The 20,343-nt window shown below is 38.9% G+C and overlaps 1 protein-coding gene across 1 annotated transcript in view; it reads left to right on the top strand.

Annotated features, from left to right (window-relative positions):
• The window catches only part of TRPA1 (transient receptor potential cation channel subfamily A member 1), a 37,293-nt gene extending 24,896 nt beyond the window's left edge, over positions 1 to 12,397 (top strand). Inside the window, exons 20-27 of the mRNA XM_074573558.1 lie at positions 2,738 to 2,827; positions 3,037 to 3,206; positions 5,244 to 5,373; positions 5,500 to 5,682; positions 6,629 to 6,697; positions 8,725 to 8,835; positions 9,355 to 9,452; positions 11,263 to 12,397. Coding sequence (XP_074429659.1) covers positions 2,738 to 2,827; positions 3,037 to 3,206; positions 5,244 to 5,373; positions 5,500 to 5,682; positions 6,629 to 6,697; positions 8,725 to 8,835; positions 9,355 to 9,452; positions 11,263 to 11,494 — 1,083 coding nt within the window. The 3' untranslated portion in view covers positions 11,495 to 12,397. The remainder of the gene's footprint in view (positions 1 to 2,737; positions 2,828 to 3,036; positions 3,207 to 5,243; positions 5,374 to 5,499; positions 5,683 to 6,628; positions 6,698 to 8,724; positions 8,836 to 9,354; positions 9,453 to 11,262) is intronic.
• The last annotated feature ends 7,946 nt before the right edge of the window (positions 12,398 to 20,343 follow it).

The following is a 20,343-nucleotide window of genomic DNA, read 5'->3' as shown; positions in this document are numbered from 1 at the left end:
TATATTCTTAAATATTCAGCAACGACTTCTGTAGGTAATTTTTTCAGTTCTTATTTTTAATCTTTTCTGAAAATTTTACATCTGGTACACGGTTTCTTCCCTGAAGTGAATATTTCTTTATTGTTGAAGAAAAAAGATTAATGGGTATCTAATTATGAAAAGACAGAAAACAGTGAATTCCTTAGCTTTCTATGTCCTTTTAATTTTCAAGGGGATGAAAATTTCAAAATAAGGGGATGTAGCACATTTAAAAAGTGACACAGAAAGACCAGTCAATAATAAAGTGGTTTTGGGTATTCAAATACATCTTTCTTTACCTATATTATGTATTACTTTCCCTTGCAGGCCCAGTTTTTCTTCACTAGGCTCATAAACTATAAGGCTGAGACAGAACAATTTTTGCCAGTCTTTATATAGGTACCTCATGTACAACAGTAGTGAAAAATGTAAGAGCACATTTCAGTCCTATATGGATGCAAGACTCTGTGAAAGGGTTTTAAGTGCATTGGATGTTTCCTATAATTAGGATAATTAGTTAATAATTATATATAGAGAGAGTTTTATATATATATATATATAGTTATGTATATATTATATATATTATAATAATAATATAGTTAATAACTAATAGGATAATAAAGTTAATAAACTTAAAAGAAAAAAAATAGAAAAAATTGTGTTGTGCTAAAATGTGAATGATATACCCCCATTTAGGGATTATGGTATCTCAAAATGAAAAACTTGATTAGGCAGCAAAGTACATGTGCATCATAGTGACTTTCGAATATTTGTCTCTTAGTCACAGCTGTGACAGATGTGGGACTACTCTAGTAATTTATGAATATTGATCTTGTTTATGATATGCATTGGATGGGAATGATGCTTTAATTAGGGCCATAAGAAAAGCAGGCAACGATGAACCCTGTCTCAGGATAAGCCTGTCCTCCATAGATACCTTGGGGTTGTTAAGAGACAAAGCTCAAACTTTTGTTCAGAAGTTGGAACTGGAATAATTAGGACATCATAGTCAAACGAAGAAGTTAGACTTGCCAGGTCCACCACTACAGGAGAATGAGACTTTAGAAAAGAGACATTGGTGTGACTGGTTGATGTCCTTTTTGTAAATGTTTCCTTCCTGCAGTAAAGCTAAGCAGTATTCTGTCTTTTAAGAAGGCTGTGTTGTCCCTAAGCTGTACTAGACTTCCAGAGAAGCAACTGCAAGTTCTGCTGTGTATTGAACCTGTGAATACAACTCATACATAGTGTTACACTCCTGTCTCTATGTGAAGGGCAGGAGAAGCTCTGTCTCCACGACATGAAGTCATATATACTGAGAAGAGACACCTGCGTTGTTAGCCCTGAAACAGTAACATACGGGTGTTAATGGAGACAAGTTGTTGTTGGGTGGCAAACTCTTCAAATGATCCATTTCAAATAAGTGATTTTATCACTAAAACCAAGGATTGGTCAAGAAAAAAAAGAGGCAAAAAAATATTTTACACTTTTTTCTGAGAGAAAAGACATAAAACTGAAATAGGAACTCAAAAAGGATATGCTAGTAGAAATATGAAATAAAATAAACTCAAGGGATATAAAAGGTTCATGAGGATATCCTGATATATGAAAAAGTCTGGAGAATCACATACCCAGCCCAGTACATGCAGGATTGTCAAAGATTCAGAAGCCAGAAGAACTAGCAGAACTGAAAGAATTCATGCTCCGCTAACTCACTCACCTTCCTGGTGGAAGACAGAAGAATGACAGGAGCTGCGTACAGCAGACGGGAATGACTCAGTCACCCAGGTCCTTGAATCACCAGAGACTGACTGGAAGAAGCACAGTTAGAAGAAGGAGTCAAATCCTGTCCTTCAATGAGGAATGATGCCAGCTGGTGGAGAAGCAATGCACTGAACAGGAGCCGTGAAGGTGCTGCCTGAGAGACTAGAGCAACACCAGTGTATATGGAATGTCATGCACTGGAGGACACAGTGTCCTAATGACCCAGTAATGGGAATGGAGTGGGGAATGCCAGCTCTGTAGGGAGCGCGGCATGACAGTTCTACTCTTATCCCAGGTTAGAGAGGGACATGACAAGGGGGCAGATGCTGATGTGTATTGCAGCACCACTGAAAAGTGAATTTGTGGTCTGCCTATGAGTTAACGAACCCTCAGATGGGGAATTAACTCTACAAGTTATTTATGAAAGAGGAAATTCACTATTGTCATCTATGTCAATAGAAGGCTTTTCACAACAAAGTTCTCTGTATCTACACTGGTTGTAAAGGGAGGCAGCAAAGGGAGCAGCCACGTATGGGACTTGCAATTTCTCCGAAGACTTCCGTTGCCATTCCAGATACAGCAATATGATAATGAAGTTATGGACAACAGAATTTGTCTTTATGTTCATCCAGGGGCAAAAAATACTGAAAATGTGGCATAAATACTGCAATTTCAGTTCCCAAACTCGAGTAGCAGTAATAAGGAAGCTGCACAGCAACTATTTCTCATGGAAATGCTTAAACTTTCATACTTGGTTTGCATTACTTATGCACAATGTACATGACATTGATTACACAATAAATATTAGTAAAACAGAATTTAGATAGTGATAAGTATTTGAAGCAAGCTAACAGAGTTTCTTAACTTAGCAATATAATGTATACATAGTTGATAGGGCTGAAATAAATGTTAATTTAATAATTTCTAATTTGTTTTATGTTCTGATTTTTTGTTTCAGAACTCATACTTCACAAGGGTGTGTATGTGTTTAGTTTTAATTATGAGTTTACTGGGAATCTGCAAAGAAATATTTCAGCTCATTCAGCAGGTAAATACATAGAGAAATAACATTAATCAGACAGTGTGCTTGCATAGCAGTTTGTGTGATATTAAATAAATCTGATTTTTCCCTAATTAAAAGGGAAATACAAATTTATATAAGATTAAAAGTGAGAAGAGGATTTAAATAACATGTTGAATTTAGTCCTTTAATAATGCATGACTTGTAAATGTGCATCTGTCTCTCTTAAATCCTAGAAATTGAAATATTTGTTGGATTACTCCAATCTACTGGACTGGACAATTTATACTACAAGCATAATTTTTGTGTCTTCTTTATTTATTAATACACCAGCTCATTTGCAGTGGGAATGTGGAGCAATTGCTGTATACTTGTCTTGGATGAACTTCTTGCTTTACCTTCAACGGTAAAAGTTATTTAAATGCTTTACAATGAAATCCCTTTAATATTTTCAGCGATTTTACATATCCTAAACTGTGACTAACCAAGTGCGATAGCCCTATTTTTTATTTTTATTTTTTTCAAGCTATACAAGTTTCCGGATTAGGACCACAGGAACTTTTCAGCCTAATGAACTGTAAAGTAGTTTTCAGTGTTTTTCGTGTAGAGAATCACAGCATGTGTTATGGCAACTAAAGGAATAACACTTTATTCTAATGTTAAGTAAGCAAAGCCACTGCATATGTCTTTTTAAGAACATGTTTCACTATACTGTAAGGACTTTCACTTAAAAAAGAAAAAAAAGGATATGAATTACAAGAGGCAAAAAGAAGTCTGTTTTTATAAGTAATACCTGGGAGAAGGTTAATTCTTTTATCATTTTACAGATTAAATGGCACACCCCACTTTTCTACACCACAGTAAAAGAATTATAATGGATGAAATTACTTCCTTAGTTGACATTAGGTCTATTTATTGTCATTAATGGTTTTAATGCTGTCAGTGGTATAGTAGTGTCCAAGAGTTATGGACTGCAGGATGGCTGGGTGGAGGGAAAAATAGTGTGGGTGTAGTGCTTACGACTCATAAATTAAACAAGTTTGGGCCCGAGCAGGACTGCCTTGCACAAAAAGGAGGTGTGGCTGATCAGCACAACAAGTGGTGACTGGGAGCTGTTCAGAAAATAAGGATGACAGTATATGATAACACTATACATATGCTCTTGTGTTTCTTACTGTATATATGCACTAGTCACCCTCAGGACGTCTGGCAGACAGACAAACATGGCGTTTGCTGATTAATTTCAGGATCATTTTACTGCAGTTGGAATGTTTAAGTATAAGGTTTGTAAACAGACTTAATGACATAGAGAGACTATCTTTATGGTACTGCCTCTGCTGGCAAACCTTGTCTTACATGTGTCAGACCTTAGGTGACTTATGAATGGGTGTGTCCTCTCTGCTGTGCGCTGGCAGCGAAATGGGGGTTGAACCTGAACAGTTAAAAGTAAATTCATGATTGCCCAACCTTCCTTCTTCTGCTAGATGAATTGTTTCCCTGGCCTGAATATTTTTCATTTGTATAGCTGTAGAACTCATCATTTTTCGAACTCATGCAGGTCGTCTCTTCTCAAAGCAACCTGTAGCTCCACTGACTTCAATGGAGTTTTGCCAAATAAATAAATAGAAGATCAGGTTTGCTTTGCTTCCAGCTTGATCTTTTCAGCCTTGCACATAATATTTCAGGGGGAAAATCCTACAGCGGGATTTTCTCAGTTGCTACTGTTGTCACATAAACCAGTCATCTGGTCACTGAATCAGGTGCAGGACATAAATTCCCAAGTTCAGATTTGGGGGAAAAATTAGCTTAATCTGTTTTATGGCAACCCATGTTTTGAGATATAGGGTTTTTTTAAGCCAGGAATGGGAGAGGCTTGCCAGATGACGTACTGTTGCTGGAAACATAGGTGTCTTAAAATTGCACTACTCCCCTTCTCTTCCCATGCCGTAAGGTAAACCTTTTTGTTTGCTTGTTTTACATACTTTGTAGTATCATAAAAAGCAAAATCTTTTTAAGCCAGGCATGTGTCTGCTAGATGGATCATGGTGCCAGTTGTCCATTGTTCTGGTTCAAAAAACAGCAAAAAATTAGATAATTTCCTAATGTTATTATTCAGAGTGCAACAGTTGTACGATATTGTACTGTCTGTGGCTATGGAGAGAGTAAAAGTTGTCCATGAAAAATAATATTGTGAAGAAGTACTGCTCTGGTGCATTAAAATAGAAGATTATGTAGTTTAGGCTTGCTGTAAATACGACCACTTGCATTCTGTTGGGTGTGAAAGTACCACATGTTCGTACCATCTCAGAATGTCTCAGAGAGGCAAAATATCTCTTTTCACACATGAAAATCAGGATCACTTATTGCCTTACATAAGTAACTGTAAGGGACTCTAACTCAACTGTTTAATTTCGCATATCTCTTCTGTTTACTTATTGCCTAGATTTGAAAACTATGGCATCTATGTTGTGATGTTCTGGGAAATTTTGAGGACTTTGATTCGGATTGCTGTTGTTTTCTTTTTCCTGATACTGGCCTTTGGACTGAGTTTCTTTGTCCTTTTGGGTTCGCAGGTTAGTTGAATGGCATACTTAATTTTTATCTTTATAAATATTGTTTTTGACTAGAGAATCTCAAGTGGTTATTTACAAATTTCTTCAGTTTGGGCTTTTTCTTGATTTTGGTATTTCTTTTTGCAGCAAACATATAGCACACCTCTGCTTTCTGTAATGAAGACATTTGCAATGATGCTGGGAGACATTAATTACCATGATGCATTCCTTGATCCATTACTAAGCAGTGAATTGCCATATCCATTCCTCAGTTACACAGTTCTCATTATATTCACCTTGCTTATTCCAATCCTTCTTATGAACTTGCTAGTAAGTAAACTACTTATTAATATACAAAAGTGGTTAAGCACAGAGTTATACACAGATTTAGCATATAGAATAACTTTAATGCTGATTTGTGACATTCATTCACTACTTAACAAATTGATATTTTCAGTAAGATATTAAAAGTTGCCTTTCCCTGGACTCATTTTCCCTCCAGTTTACTGTTCCGAGTATTTTCCCACAATTAACTCTTGTATATCTTTAGGTAGTAAATGTGATGGAATTTGAATTTGAGCTGCAATGTATTATTATGAGTTCTTGATAAAGAAAACTGGGGAATGATGATTTCAAGAAGTACTTTGATAAATGTGTGCCTCCTAGAGTAGGTGTAGTCTTAATTGTTCAGCTCCTTGCAGTATTATAACCTAGTGCTAATAGTATTTTCTTTTTAAAAAAAGCCAAAACCTAGATCTTCATTGCACACAAAACAGCAGTCAACAGTATTGTTAAAACTAACTGATGAGCCAGACCTGAACAAAAAGAATCATAAAACCTAGTAATGGCTTCGGCCATGTTTCATTGAACATCAGGGTTTTTTTAGGAAATCAAGTTTTTATATGAGCTGAGCAATAAAAATCAAGCAATTCGGGTTTTTTAAGTTATTTATTGCTGCCATGATCCTATTCAATCAAGAAGTCAGCAAGTTTTTTAACATAACAGCAGTGATGAAGAATCAAAAAGAAGGGATGTTATTCTTGACGAATTTTTGAAGTAGCTCTTTAGTGCCTCATTGGTAGACAGATCATTGGCATTAAAAAAGCTTACTATATTTCTTGATATGGATTTTCCAAATATGCACAAAAGAGGTAAGTTTACAAATTCAAGTGAAACAAAATGAATTTGACTTTAGAGTCATTTTGGATTTAAAAGTGAATAAGAAATACAATTGAAATCACAGAGACCATGAAAAAACCTTTCTTGATATTTTCAGATTGGTTTGGCTGTTGGGGACATAGCTGAAGTACAAAAATATGCTGCACTCAAAAGGATTGCAATGCAGGTAAGTAGCATACCATAGAAGCACCAACTGTAGGAAGTAGATATCATTGTTAGGACACCATTTAGATAATTAGCTGATTTATCATCAACATCCATAACTAACATCTTAGCATGTCTGTAAAGCAACTGGGTGAACATGGACATCCTATTCTGAATCTCATTTTCAGTCATGTGAGTCGTTGTCAAGGTAATGTATAAGCAGATGCATTTTTAAGGATCTTTTGAACAGTCAGTTCAATAAATTCTGACAGTTCAATTCAATAAATTCCAAGAACAGAATCTCAACATGAGTAAATGCAATATTTGAAATTGGAGAGTTACCTTTTAAGGAGAGGATTGATGCAGTGGGAAGAAGATTAAGATACACAGAAATGAAAAGGACACCAAATTCACTGCAGTGTACTGAAGGCTCATGCTGGTTTGTGTACTGAGGAGATACTATGCAATACCAAGCATAACTAAAGAACTTAATGTTACATTCCTAAATGTTTTAAGTTACCTTAAGATGCATAAGGACACCTAACAGAATTTCTGTTGAAATCAGAAGGCTTTAGTAACCTATATGCTTTTGAAAACTGTATGCATCTATATAGCGCATATAACAATATGCAGGATATTTTCAAAGTAGCTTTTGCAAATGTAGTCCTTACAGCTTACAAACTGGGACTAAGGCAATAGACCAACTTCCTAAAATTTTAATTTTAAGAAATGATAAATTTGGCATACTGTTTTCAAAAGCTTTTTTTCCTTGTGAACTGTATATCAAGCTTGACTTTCCCAAGTGGAAATACACAAAGTATACACCTGTCAAATAAAGAATAAAGATTACGTCTCACTGACATGTTGTTAGAAACTGGCTGTCCATGTGCTTTCTTAAACTTCTGCTCAAAGTCTGTATTGTGAGATGAACTGACCATTCATAAAATTGATGCAAGGAGCGGCTTTGACTGTGTTCCCTGCTGGCTTTGCATTTTCTAAAAAGTTTCAGAGCCTGCCTAGTGGCTGAGCATAAAGAAAAGAGGTGTGCACGGGCAGAATACCCAAGAACAAGAACATCTCAGAAATAACTTCTAGTAGTCATGTAACAAAATTGTGTGTCGTACTTGCTTAGTTCAAGTGTATTTGAAGAATTCTCTTTTAGAGTAACATTTCCTGCCAAGAGATATTTCATTTGCTAAAGATACAAATGACTAAAGCAGAGGTATAAGGGCAGTTCTTGTAGCAGTTAATGCTTTTCACCTGTTTAGGTATTTCTTCATCAACAGAATGCTCAGAAAGGATATTGTCTTGCAACTTCAGACAGTACTACAAAATCTTTATGAAGCGTGTAACCTTCTGTACGTTTGACAGGATTGTGGTTGTCTGCAATAGGTTTATACTGTGCATTGTCGTCTTTTAGATACATATGGTCTGTGTTTCTGTAGCAATTTGAGAACGCCTGGAAAGGTAGCATCGCCTGAAAAGGCAGCATCACCTGAAAAGGCACTCATATATAACATACTTGTTTCCACCCAAGGGAAAACTCCTTTTCTCGCAGACATTCCACTGACATCTTAATCTATACCGACTCTGTCATAATCTAGTAAAAGGGTATAGCACAATTAAAGAGAGAAAGATCACTCTGTTTCCCATTGTTATTTTGTCTTATAACCCGTGGCTATGATAGGTATTCTGTCTTTTGAATGTTTCTGCCCTGTAATTGTATTCTGCAACCTGCAGTGTACTAAGGAGCTGTTCAAGCCATTACACAAGAGCTAACTCAGTTCGGGAACCATTTAGTTATAAGAGTGCGCATCTATGTGGAATAATTGATTCTGCTAAGATGCTCAATACTGCTGTGACTGGATGGTTTTAGTGTCTGGGCTGGACTGTTCAAATGTTATACCATTGTTTGCAGCACCAATAGCCTCTGAGACTTGACATCTGGTAATAGCAATTGAATACAATGACGTGATGGTTATTTTCACCTGATAATGTGTCTTTATCTTAAGAGAATATATCTTATTCTACATGCAAAACTACATTTAGGTTAATCTTCACACCAACTTAGAGAAGAAGCTACCATTTTGGTTCTTAAGTCGAGTGGACCAGGAATCAATCACTGTATATCCCAACAGGCCAAGATACTGTGGATTTATGGTAAGATGGTGAAACTTAAACTAAAGAATTCTTACTAAAATGTGATATGATCAACTTGGTATGCAGATTGTTAGGAACAGTGTGTTAATGAGACTCAATCATTAACTGACATCAGTAGAATTGTGATTAGACCTTGATTATCTTCAGTGAAAATGATAAATCAGTTTGAGTGTAGCCTGACTTATTCAGATATAATTAGAGTTTGAATTCTCAGTGATCTGTGACTCTACTAAGTGAGAAGAGCTACAGAAGTTATTCAGACAGAAAATCGAATTACTCTCTTTTGGCATTTCTTCTTTTGTTTGTTTACTTTTCATTTCAGCTGTTGTTGGTAGACTGAATTTTCTAATTAAACAAAATTTGTAAAACAAATGTTTAATATACAAAAAAACCCTTCATAACAGAAACTCTTTTCAACCTGTAACAGTGTGGAGACTGTTACCATGCTCTTATTTGGGATTTTTAATCTATTGCCAGACTGTAGTATCTGATTTCAGCTTGGTTCCATGTTTTGTTTAGAGCGTGTTCCAGTATTGCTTTGGGTGTGAGGACTCTACCACAGATGCACAGAGCGCTGATACAACACTAGAATTGGAAGTTCTGAAGCAGAAATACAGGTATCCATACTGTCCATACTGTACCTAAAAAGTAAAATTCAATGTATCTTTAAGCAAGCTGCCTCACTAAGTAACTTATTATTTTATATTCTGTAATGTATTTACCTTCAGAATACCTGTGTGGTAAAGAGATATTTTCATCCCATGGCAGAGAAAGAGAATAAGCTTGTTTGCTCATTAAAGTAAACTGAACTAATGGGGAAAATGCATTTTTATTTCAGAATTAGAGGTTTGTGATGGAGGTTATCAAGGGTTATTTTAAACTCACAATTGATGTAATTCCAGTTGGTTTGCAAATATACACAATCTGTAACTGACTTCCCACTGGTCCAATGGTAAATCTGCTTCAGATTGTTTCCCCAAAAATGGATCGGTGTCCTGGTTCTCCTTTGAACAAATTACATGTTTCCCAAAGCCTGGGAAGGAGTCCTCTGTACTACTTTTCTTACTCATCTTACCAATATATCCATAAGAATGGTTTCAGACAAGCCTTGTGTGCATGTACAGCTAGGAAAATCTATTCTTTCTCACTCTCACTCTCCCCTGCTCTTTTTTTCTCTCTTTTTTTTTTCTTTCTCCTTTTTTATTTTTCAAGCTACTAAGTTTTTGTCTCCTTGCACAGATTCTGTTTAAGTATTTTTTTGCATGAAGGACTCAGCAAGAGTTGAAGGGGTGAGAATGCACCCTACAGACCCAGGCAAACCATGGAATTTAACAAGTCTTTCTTCAAATCCATACTACATACTTATACTAGGAACCAAAACAGAACATACTGTTTTCTTTTTTTTTTTCCTACAGAGAGGGAAGAAATCTATCATTTTATAAAATTATAAAATTATTTGGGAGAGAATAACTTGTGGCCATTTCACTGTGGAAAGTTATGTTTACTGCTCTGAAAATACTGTCTGAAAAGTTTGTTTTACTATGTTGACAATATTTTTTTATTGTCAGAGTTAAAAATGGAGTTCACTTCCTACTGAAGGTAGTGGCAATCAGTGCTGAATGTATATGTTTTTGTTTTTTCATTTGGGGTGGGCTCTTTTTTTGCTTCGTAGTAATGTTAGCTAATTGCTGCAGTACTTTAATTATTGTGAAAAAAAAAAAAGGCAAATACATCTAAAGAAGCCCCAAACTGTTCTTCATAGCAAACGTTTATAATTCGTGCTGTAATACTGTGAGTCAGACATTCTGAAAAGTAGACTTTCAAAAGGCCTGTTTCATAGGTCTATGGAGACAATTCGTAGACGTATTTCCCGTTTATTTCACTGTTTCTTAAAAGATAGCAGATACTGTGTTCTGTATGCATGATGCTAACTGATGTTAACGCTTTATTTACATCAATTGCACTTTGGATAGCGCTTTTTAAAAGAGATCAGTAAATGCCTCATCAGTGTCTCTCTGATGCTGTTAAAGTCGTTGTGAAGTTCACTAAATGTTTGTGGATGCTTAATCGCCATTGCAAATCTGGCCCTTTTCTCTTGCCAGATTGCTTCAATTAATAGGAGAAACTTTTGATAGAACTGTTAGGAATTTTATTTTGAGAGTGAAGTTGCTCTTGCCTAAAGTACATAGGAATTTACTTTTCTCAAGAGCCAGGAATTTGTTCTTTAATCCTATTTCCTGAAACCTGGAGAAGTACCACAGCTTGAAAAATTAAATGTTGTCCCGATAATATTCTTTGTTAGCAGAAGGGTGAAGTTGAGGACCGTCAGGTCTTTTACATCTTTAATTTTAATGACTAAAATGCCCTTTGAAACCAAATGACAAAGCCTGCTGTATGCATATTTACCTTTTTTTGCTTTTGTTTTAGGCTCAAAGATATATCAACACTGTTGGAAAAGCAACATGACCTCATTAAATTGATTATCCAAAAAATGGAGATAGTGTCAGAGGCTGAGGATGAAGACAGCAATGATTTATTTCAGCACAAATTTAGGAAAAGGCAGTTAGAGCACAAGAATAGTAAATGGGATACAGTGTTAAAAGCTGTTAAAACAAATGTGTCTAACCCAAGCACAGAAAAGAACAATAGCTTCTTCTAGACATGGCTATGATATCATGTTGTATTACCATTTTGTTTTACTTTAGGGTCACTTCTCTTATTGTCTGTGCATAATGTTAATGTGATACATCGTGTATTCAAGTATAAAAAAAAAAAAGGCCAGATCCAAAAAAAAAAAAAAGGATGCAGGTGCTTAAAACAGTATTTAAGAAGACTGAAGATGTCTGCGTCCAAAACTGTGATCCTAAAAGTGGCTGGCTAATCAGGAAAGTGCCTAACTCACCAGATGCCAGCCTTGCTGTCCTGACAGTTCCCGAGGCTTCTGTCTAGCTCTGTTCCTGGATTTGGCCCTAACACTCTTACATCTGGACTTAATTACATTATTCGCTGTTATGAATATTTTTAGAATTTCCGAATTTTTAGAAATTCAAACTCTAATCATTTAGCGTTCAGATGTTTTGAGAGAGCCAATGGGCTTTATGTACCTTAAAGAAAAAGTAAGAAACTAACCTGACAGATTGCGTTGGAAGTTTTGCTGAGTAAGGACTGCAGGATCAGGCCTGAAAGGTAAGAAATAAAAAGATCAAGAAAATGTAATGTAAGGGAAGGATTGTTTTCTTTTGTGGATAACTATATGCAGTTCTCAGAGGGATCATTTGTATTAGCATGCACATAGCAATGATACAATGATGTGTTAAATATTAGTCATTTGCAACTTGTTGTCCTTATATAGCTAATGTGATTTTGGCCTTCCTGATAACCTAAAAACTGACTTTGCTACTTTAATCTGCACTTTGGTTTTATTATTTATTTACTGGATATTCAGTGCATTATGTAATATACAGCAATATATCAAATGTGGAAATAAACATGAATTAAGCTGTGTTTAAGTACCTGAGTATATTTGTTTCAAAAACAGCACTAATAAACTAATTATAACTACATGTGGTTGTAATGCTCTGTGGTCTGCTTTTGAATTCAGACATTTTCTTTAAGAACTTAATATACGTTAATTCTTTATGTAAAGACCAGTTATGATTCTTGTTTATTTAAGAGGTAGCCACCAGAAGGTAATTCACACAGTACAGAACTTGTCGAGTCTTCAGAAAACATGGGAAGATGCACTGTAAATTACTGAGACTCTTGTGCCTTAAAATTGCCAGGGGTGACATGCTGTTCAGTAGGGAAGATGCTTTCTCACCCAACTGCTTTATCCCAGCTTTGAGCCTTTAAATCCTTGCCTGGTAAAATAGAGAAAGGAGGTGGTTATCACTGGTTATGCCTATGCTACAACACTTAGTAAGGTGATCAGTTGCTTAATATCTAATGGCCGATGGTGTCTCTAGAGATTCAGGAAGCCTTTGGAGTCTGTTTCTTTTCACTAGCAAGATTCATTGATACCTTTGAATCCTGTGGCATAAATCCACAGCAGTTGTAACTGGAGATGTTTGCTGTTAAAACTGAAGTTCAGTTCTGGGTTTGCCTCCCAGAATTTGCGTAGGCATTTTGCATTTAAGTGTGACTGTAGTAGTTTAGTTAAGTAATAATTTGAGGCAGAAAATAAGCACGTGGCTACTGCATTCAAACAGCAGGTTGGGGGTGTGGACATTCGCGTTGCTCTGTGACTGTGTCCATCCTCATGTCTGCCTCTGGAGCACAGTCTAACTGTGCTGCTGAGATCTCGTGTGTACCATCACTCTCCCGTACCCAGGTGGAAAGAAATGCGGTGCATAGAGCATTAACGGTGTCTCCAGTTTTCTCTTGACAACTAGGGGATGAGGAGGGCGTGCTGTGAAGCAGCTGTGTCTGCCCTGCAGGCTGCAGGAGGAGCAGCTGCGGAGGCTGCTTCAGGACCAAGCCTGGTGTGACACGGTGAAACAGGGAGAGTCAGAATCAAGAAAGTAAAACTGAAGGTAACTGTAGTCATTGAAATTGCATCATGGCAATCTATTCCTGTGAATAAACTCTTGGGGTTTTCTGAGCTACTGTGCCTCTGCAGCTCCCTCTGTCAGCAGCAACAGGAATGTCGAGGTTCACAGGATAAGGCCGAACTTGAAAAATTTAGTTGGGTTTGTTTTTTTTTTTTAAATTCTTAAAGCCAGAAAAGTAATTTTAAATTCCTGACAATCTGTACATTAACACTAGATGGCAGTGAGTGATAACATTTTTGAATCAATAAATTTGGCCTAAATGCATAGTTTTAAGTGAAGAGAAACAGCAATACAGTTACAGCAGAAGCAAAGTAGTCAGCATTTACAGTTTTAAAGCTTAAGCTTTTCAAGCCTCTTTAAACAAAACTCTGAGACATTTATAGACAGCAGCCTTGCAGGACAGGGATTTAATCTTTTTCTGAGCCTTTAACTTACAATTTGAGAAATGTTTGGTTGGGTTTTTTTGTGTTTTTTTTTTTTTTTCCTCAGACTTTGCCTGTTTCATTCATTTAGCAGCTGTCATTATGGTGGAAAACAGAGACAAGCATATCCACCCTTCCTACATACACATCCAAAGCCGACCCTACCAGCATGGCATAGTTTGGCTGTGTGGAGGACTATTTGATGGTGGGTGTCAAGAAATTGCCAGACCGCTAAGTGGTTTTGTTTTATTTTATTTTCTGTGACTTAGCTGTAGCACGTTCACAGCCTGTTAAAATTCTTAGCAACAGCTCTTTCACAAATCAGAGCGACTAGACAGCTTGGACATCCGATATGGATCTACATCCAGGATTGGCACATTATTAGGAAGACAGTGCACGTCATGGCATACAGAAGTGATTTTGGTAATGGAAAGGCTTCTGAAAAACTCCATGGTGTGTCCTAATAACATTTATAAAGGTAAATGCATCCATAAAATTAAAGAGATTATTCACACTTTTATAATGTAAAAGCCATTATTAAAGTTGATCTGTAATATTTTCAGCTCTCTGGATTTAGACAGCTGAATTATAAGGGGGTCTCCTCACTATAAGGAGACCTTATAGTGGCCTACCAGTATCTTAAGGGGGCCTACAAGAAAGCTGGGGAGGGACTTTTTAGGATGTCAGGTAATGGTAGGACTAGAGGGAATGGATTAAAACTAGAGATGGGACGATTCAGATTGGACGTTAGAAGTTCTTCGCCATGAGGATGTGAGACACTGGAACAGGTTGCCCAGAGAGGTGATGGAAGCCCCATCCCTGGAAGTGTTCAAGGCCAGGCTGGATGGGGCTCTGAGCAACCTGGTCTAGTGGGAGGTGTCCCTGCCCATGGCAGGGGGGCTGGAACTAGATGATCTTTGAGGTCCCTTCCAAACCAAACCATTCTATGATTCTATGATTTAAGGAAAAATTACCAAATATATGTTATTTACTGGGTAGTTTGCACTCAAATAGGTAGTTGAATAGATATTAGGATATGTTGGTTTAGGTAGTCGCTTCTGGGTTTGGTATGCATTCTCGGGCTACCGTGGCCCGAGATCGTCAGAGAAATGGTCATTTTCACTGTGGTGACAGTAGGACTATACAAACCAAGTGCAGTAGAAAAGTTTATGGTGGTTGGGATATGGAGAGTGCCTGCAGAGCAGGACTCGCTTGGTCCTACACAGAACAAAAACTGTCCAATTCCTGGAAGAAAACACATAAATTTGAAAAAGATGTTTCCTGCAACTTAAGGTAAAGATTGCAGGGTCAGAGCCTGGCTTTTAAGCTTCATGAAGGAGCAGTTCTCAGCAGATATAGAAATAACAGTGGATCGAAAACAGTTAAACCACCTGTATGCTAATTAATATGCAAACAAAACCCAATTGTTGTCAACAGTTTTTATATGGAAAGACAGATAGAAGGTATTTTATATTAGCTAATATCACAGCATTGAATTAGTTATTTAACTTTCTGTGGATATCATCAGACTGATTATTTAATTGCCATGTGTTAGAAATATATAATAGATTTAAAGCATAAAAAGTATAGAGCTTAAGAAACTTAATACAAGTAGTATCAACTGCAATACAAATCACAGTTATGTTTGAAAAGAATTGTGAAGACCACGGTGAAGATACCGGGCCATTTCAGCAATGTCTAGAAGCAATCCTGTTAGATACGTCCATATATGTTAACTGAAGGCTTCATCATGCAAATTTTTAAATTCACACATAGGAATTAACATGGATAAGTTCAACTGAAAGGGCTTCTTTGACTGTCAATATTGTATCTGCAAGCTGTGATGGGTGTATATCTGCATCCAAGCTTCATCACCCCCTTCCCTCTAATCTGCATGGAGATACCACCTACTCTTCATTCAGGGTACAGACAGTTGGGTAGGCGTGTGTGGGCATCATTTCACCCTCAGGACTGTGTACCAGGTATTTCTGATCGTGAGGGTACCTATTCCAGATCATCTGCTGCTCAGCAGCTCTGGCAATGTTTTCTCCTCAAAGTCAACAGCAGCATGGGTCAGGCAACGGCACCATCTCCTTCCACCAGAACCGGGATGTCCCCAAGAGTTCTTACCAGGAGAGTTGATTGTGCCTCACCTGTGTGACACACAGAAAGGTCACAGTTTGGGACAAGAAATGCCATCGCTGTATGATTTGGCAGTCTGATGCCAGGCAGTCTGATGCAGTCTGATTTGCCAGGCTCTTTTCAATGGTTCCCAGTGACAGGACAAGGGGCAATGGGCACAAGCTAGAACATAGGAAGTTCCATTCAAATACACGGAAAAAATTCTTTACGGTGAGGGTGCCAGAGCACTGGAACAGGCTGCCCAGGGAGGTTGTGGAGTCCCCTTCTCTGGAGATTTTCAAGACCCGCCTGGATGCAGCCCTGAGGGATGTGCTTTAGGTAATCCTGCTCTAGCAGGGGAGTTGGACTAGATGATCTCTAGAGGTCCCTTCCAACTCTGAAGATTCTGTGATTCCGTGATTCCATGAAACAAGTTGGTGATCCTTTGCTGAAACCAAACATCCAGAGGCCTAGCTTTCTAGTGAACCCATCAGACTGTTGCTGGGAAGGGCTGACTGGCAAAGTACTTTGCCTAAGTGAATTAAAATCAGCTAGAGCAATAAAATGCATCCTTATGAGAAAATCTGAGGGGCCCGAATTGGAAGTGGACTAGACTGAGCCTATTTTAGGGCTAGAAAACCCAGTTGGTAGGAAATAACTTGATTCAAGCTGTCTAGTGTGCATAGTTGTGTCCTTTATATGATCCTGATGCTGCTAGAACAAAGACAGAGCCACTCTATAATAAGCCTCCATCACTTTTCGACTCACATTTTGTCTCCAAAGAAATAGCCTTGCATTCTTCTTACTCTGTTGTATAATACCATTTTCTTATCTGTACCATACTCTAGACATGGCTTTGTAAAAAGTTTCACACCAAAACGTCATCCCTTCAGATCTTGAGACAGTAACTGCTATGTGAAAAACTGGGTTATAGAGGATGGGTAGAGGAGACCCCCCACACACACACTGAAATCATCCAGGAAGGATTTAAAAACTTTGGGGGCTACATGTATTAAGGAAGAAGAGAAATCGTTATGAACAAAGTAGTGGTCCTACTAACTGTGTAGGGTTGTGTTTTGTGAGATGAAATGCCCATAGGCAGAGCATGTAGCAAGAGAAAGAAAAGGAGGTGAGAAAACATCCTTAATCCATATTGGAGGACCCAAGAGAAGAAACCAGAGCCAGATTTTCCTTCAGGTTAATGCCCTTTTACCCCAACCTATCAGTGTAAGGAATCACTTAGGCTGCAACATAAGTACGCATCATGGACCTGTTGTACTGGGTCCAGAGGAGGGTCACAAAGGTGATCAGAGAGCTGGAGCACCTCTCTGGTGAAGACAGGCTGAGAGAGTTGGGGTTGTTCAGCCTGGAGAAGAGAAGACTCTGGGGAGACCTTAGAGCAGCTTCCCAGTATCTGAAGGGGGCCTACAAGAAAGCTGGAGAGAGACTCTTTACAAGGGCCTGTAATGATAGGATGATGGGTAATGGCTTCAAACTGGAAAAAGGTAGATTTATACTGAATATTAGGAAGGAATTTTTCACTATGACGGTGGTGAGACACCACCACAAGTTGCCCAGAGAAGTTGCAGATGCCCCATCCCTGGAAGTGTTCAAGGCCAGGCTGGACGGGGCTTTGAGCAACCTGGTCTGGTGGGAGGTGTCCCTGCCCATGGCAGAGGGGTTGGAACTGGGTGATCTTTAAGGTCCCTTCCAACCTGAACCATTCTATGATCAGTTGTAAGATATCTTTACGTTGACAGTCTGATAGAGGGGGTCTCGCTGTGGGCAGGAATCAGGCCCATGTTATCACTAATGAATGGAGAGAGCACAGGAGTGAGCCAACCTCGCAAACCTGGAGTTACGGACAGCAGGAGAGGTTTTTGAGCCTTCCCTTTGAAATGGTCGAGTAGCTGTAAAGGATGGTGCAGGATATGAGAAAATCTCTGATACCAGAAGTAAGAGTGCTGCTTAAAGGCGGCATTTTCCGAGCAGTACAAAGAAGCCGGGGTGGTGCCAAGGTGTAAATCAGCACTGGCACGGGAAGTGAGGAGAGCTCCATGGGAGCCTGTACACGGGTTGGTCTCTGCACAAGCCACTCAAGCATGTCTGAACCAGTTCGGTAAAGATATTGGCACTGCATAGAAATGCAAGAAGACAATGTCACAGTAATCATGGGAGAAGGCACTTCAGACACTTGAACAAGTAGCTCCGGCAGGGAGAAATCTCAGCAATGGTAGCACTTGGTTTAGAAGTCAAGATGGAAATTAATGCAAGTGATGATTTCATGTTGTTTCATGATTGGGAATCACAGCTTAGAAAGTAGAGCAAAATTTTAAAGCTACTCGTTTCAGAAATGAGTAATAGTATTGTTAACATTTATTTATCCAGACTGGTGACTGCAGTCTAAAATCAATCAGCAGCAGGAAACCGGGGATCGAGAAAAACAGAAAGTTCAAACAAGCCAGTAACTTGGAGAAAACTGAAGGGAGAGAGACTGGGAGTAACACTGCTGTTGGTGTGATCACACTAAAAAGGACCGAAAACCCCAAGACGCCACTGGCCCAGCCTGAGTACCACGGTGGTGCTCACAGCAATGTCAACTTCAGCTGCATTCAGCCATCTGAGACCGAGGACAGGGAGAGTTGAGATCATTTAAACCTGTAAAACCAGAAAGCATGCTCCCCAACTCAGTCCTGGTGATAATCCTCGGAGCCGGCCATGTCCACGGGAATGATTCAGCAAGGCAGCGTGGAAGCGAAGCAGTGATAGATGGCCATAATGGACCTTAGAGTAATTTCTCATCGCTTGAGCTGACTCACTTCTTGCAGATTCAGATTTTGACATTTATTGGCATATTTTCCTGTTCTGTGGGATAATTACAGTTGCATTAAATGGCTGAAAGAAATCATGATTAAACTTTGGCACTGGCACGGTTACTGTGTTGTGAGGAAAGGAGCATGTGTACTTCAAAGGGTTTCGTTTGCCTCAGCTTGAAGGTTGTGTCCACACCTGTGCGTGAAGAATTGAACTATGGTGGCTCCACCTTAATGAGGGGAAGGGATTCTCAAGGCAGGGGACAGCTGCACTTTCCTCAGCTGAAAGAGTTTGTGTAAGAAGTGCATCGGGCATTTGAGAATGCAAAGAAACCGGTTTGCATTAGCACCGACCAGCCGCCAAACAGGGCTTTGACCCTACGGCAGCGCTCCCTCGGAAGCACTCGTTGCTCTGGCCCCTGCACCGCCTGTTGAACCTCTTCCCCCGCTGCATCTGCCGCCGCTTCCAGCTGCCTTCATTGCCCACCAGGACCCTGCGAAGCTACAAGAACAAAAATGTGAAACACAGCTGGGCCAGTCCTTCCAGCACGCAAACTGAAAAGCAGGCAAGGATTACCAACAACGTTCCAACAAGCCATCAAAAATGATGAAATTCAAAGTTAGAGGAAGAAGAGCTGGATTTGTGCTTTCAGTTGAGACCAAGGTATCTACAGGTACTGGTTTTATACGTATAAATTATATTTCAGATAAAAGCTGGGAAGCAGAGGGTTCTCTACCATCTAGAGCCCCAGGCTGGTCCAGCGGGATCTTGCCCTCACACATCCGTGGTGATGACAGGAATGGGGTATTTCAGACCCTTGATATGACCGCTCCGCTGTAGTCACAGGAGCAGGAAGGAAATGATTTTGCTTCTGGGAAGTGCCAGCCTCTCCTCTGCTCTATGCCACTGCCGAAGCACAGCACCCGGGGCGTTACTGGTAGAATCGATGTACACGATTCCTTCTATAAAAACAGATAACTAGAAGATAAATTCTGTGTTTGCGTGTCCAAGACAGATCTTGCTGGGAGTGTGATAAAGAGGAATGAAAGAAGTATTTTTTCTCGTCGAAACCACCATTTGTTATCCTTCAGCATGGGTTAATTTCTCACATTTACTGAGACACATGGGACGTGTATCGCTTAGAAAAGAAAATGATAAAATGGGAGAATTCTATTACTTCATCCTGCTATTGGCCCAAAGCTGGTTTTGTTACCATCGCGTTCAGCCTTTACCAAAAACAGAGCAGTAATAAACTGCACCCATTGCTCTCCAGTACTGGAACTTGTAATAAGGTCGCTAATTGTTGTTACGAAATTTAACTTTTAGTGTAGAAAGAGAAATGGACTGAGGTTTGTCTGTGGCCTTGACAGCCTGCAAGGGTGTTTTATCTACTGCAAGGCCTCACTTTGTTTACTGTCAAGTTAAGGACTATGCTAGTGGTTTTGCCTGGTGTCTGGCCAGGAGGTGGCTTTGTCTGGCCTTGCCCACAGGACATCAGCATTTCTAAAATGCTCTTGGACAAAATGGATACTAGAAGCAAATTTGTCCTCAGAGCGATACTGCTCTATTCAGCAGAGGCAACACCTTGGCTTGATGGAGCT

This window comes from Larus michahellis, chromosome 2 (assembly GCF_964199755.1).
Source record: "Larus michahellis chromosome 2, bLarMic1.1, whole genome shotgun sequence".
NCBI lineage: Eukaryota > Metazoa > Chordata > Aves > Charadriiformes > Laridae > Larus > Larus michahellis.
This window is presented reverse-complemented; position numbering and strand designations above follow the sequence as displayed.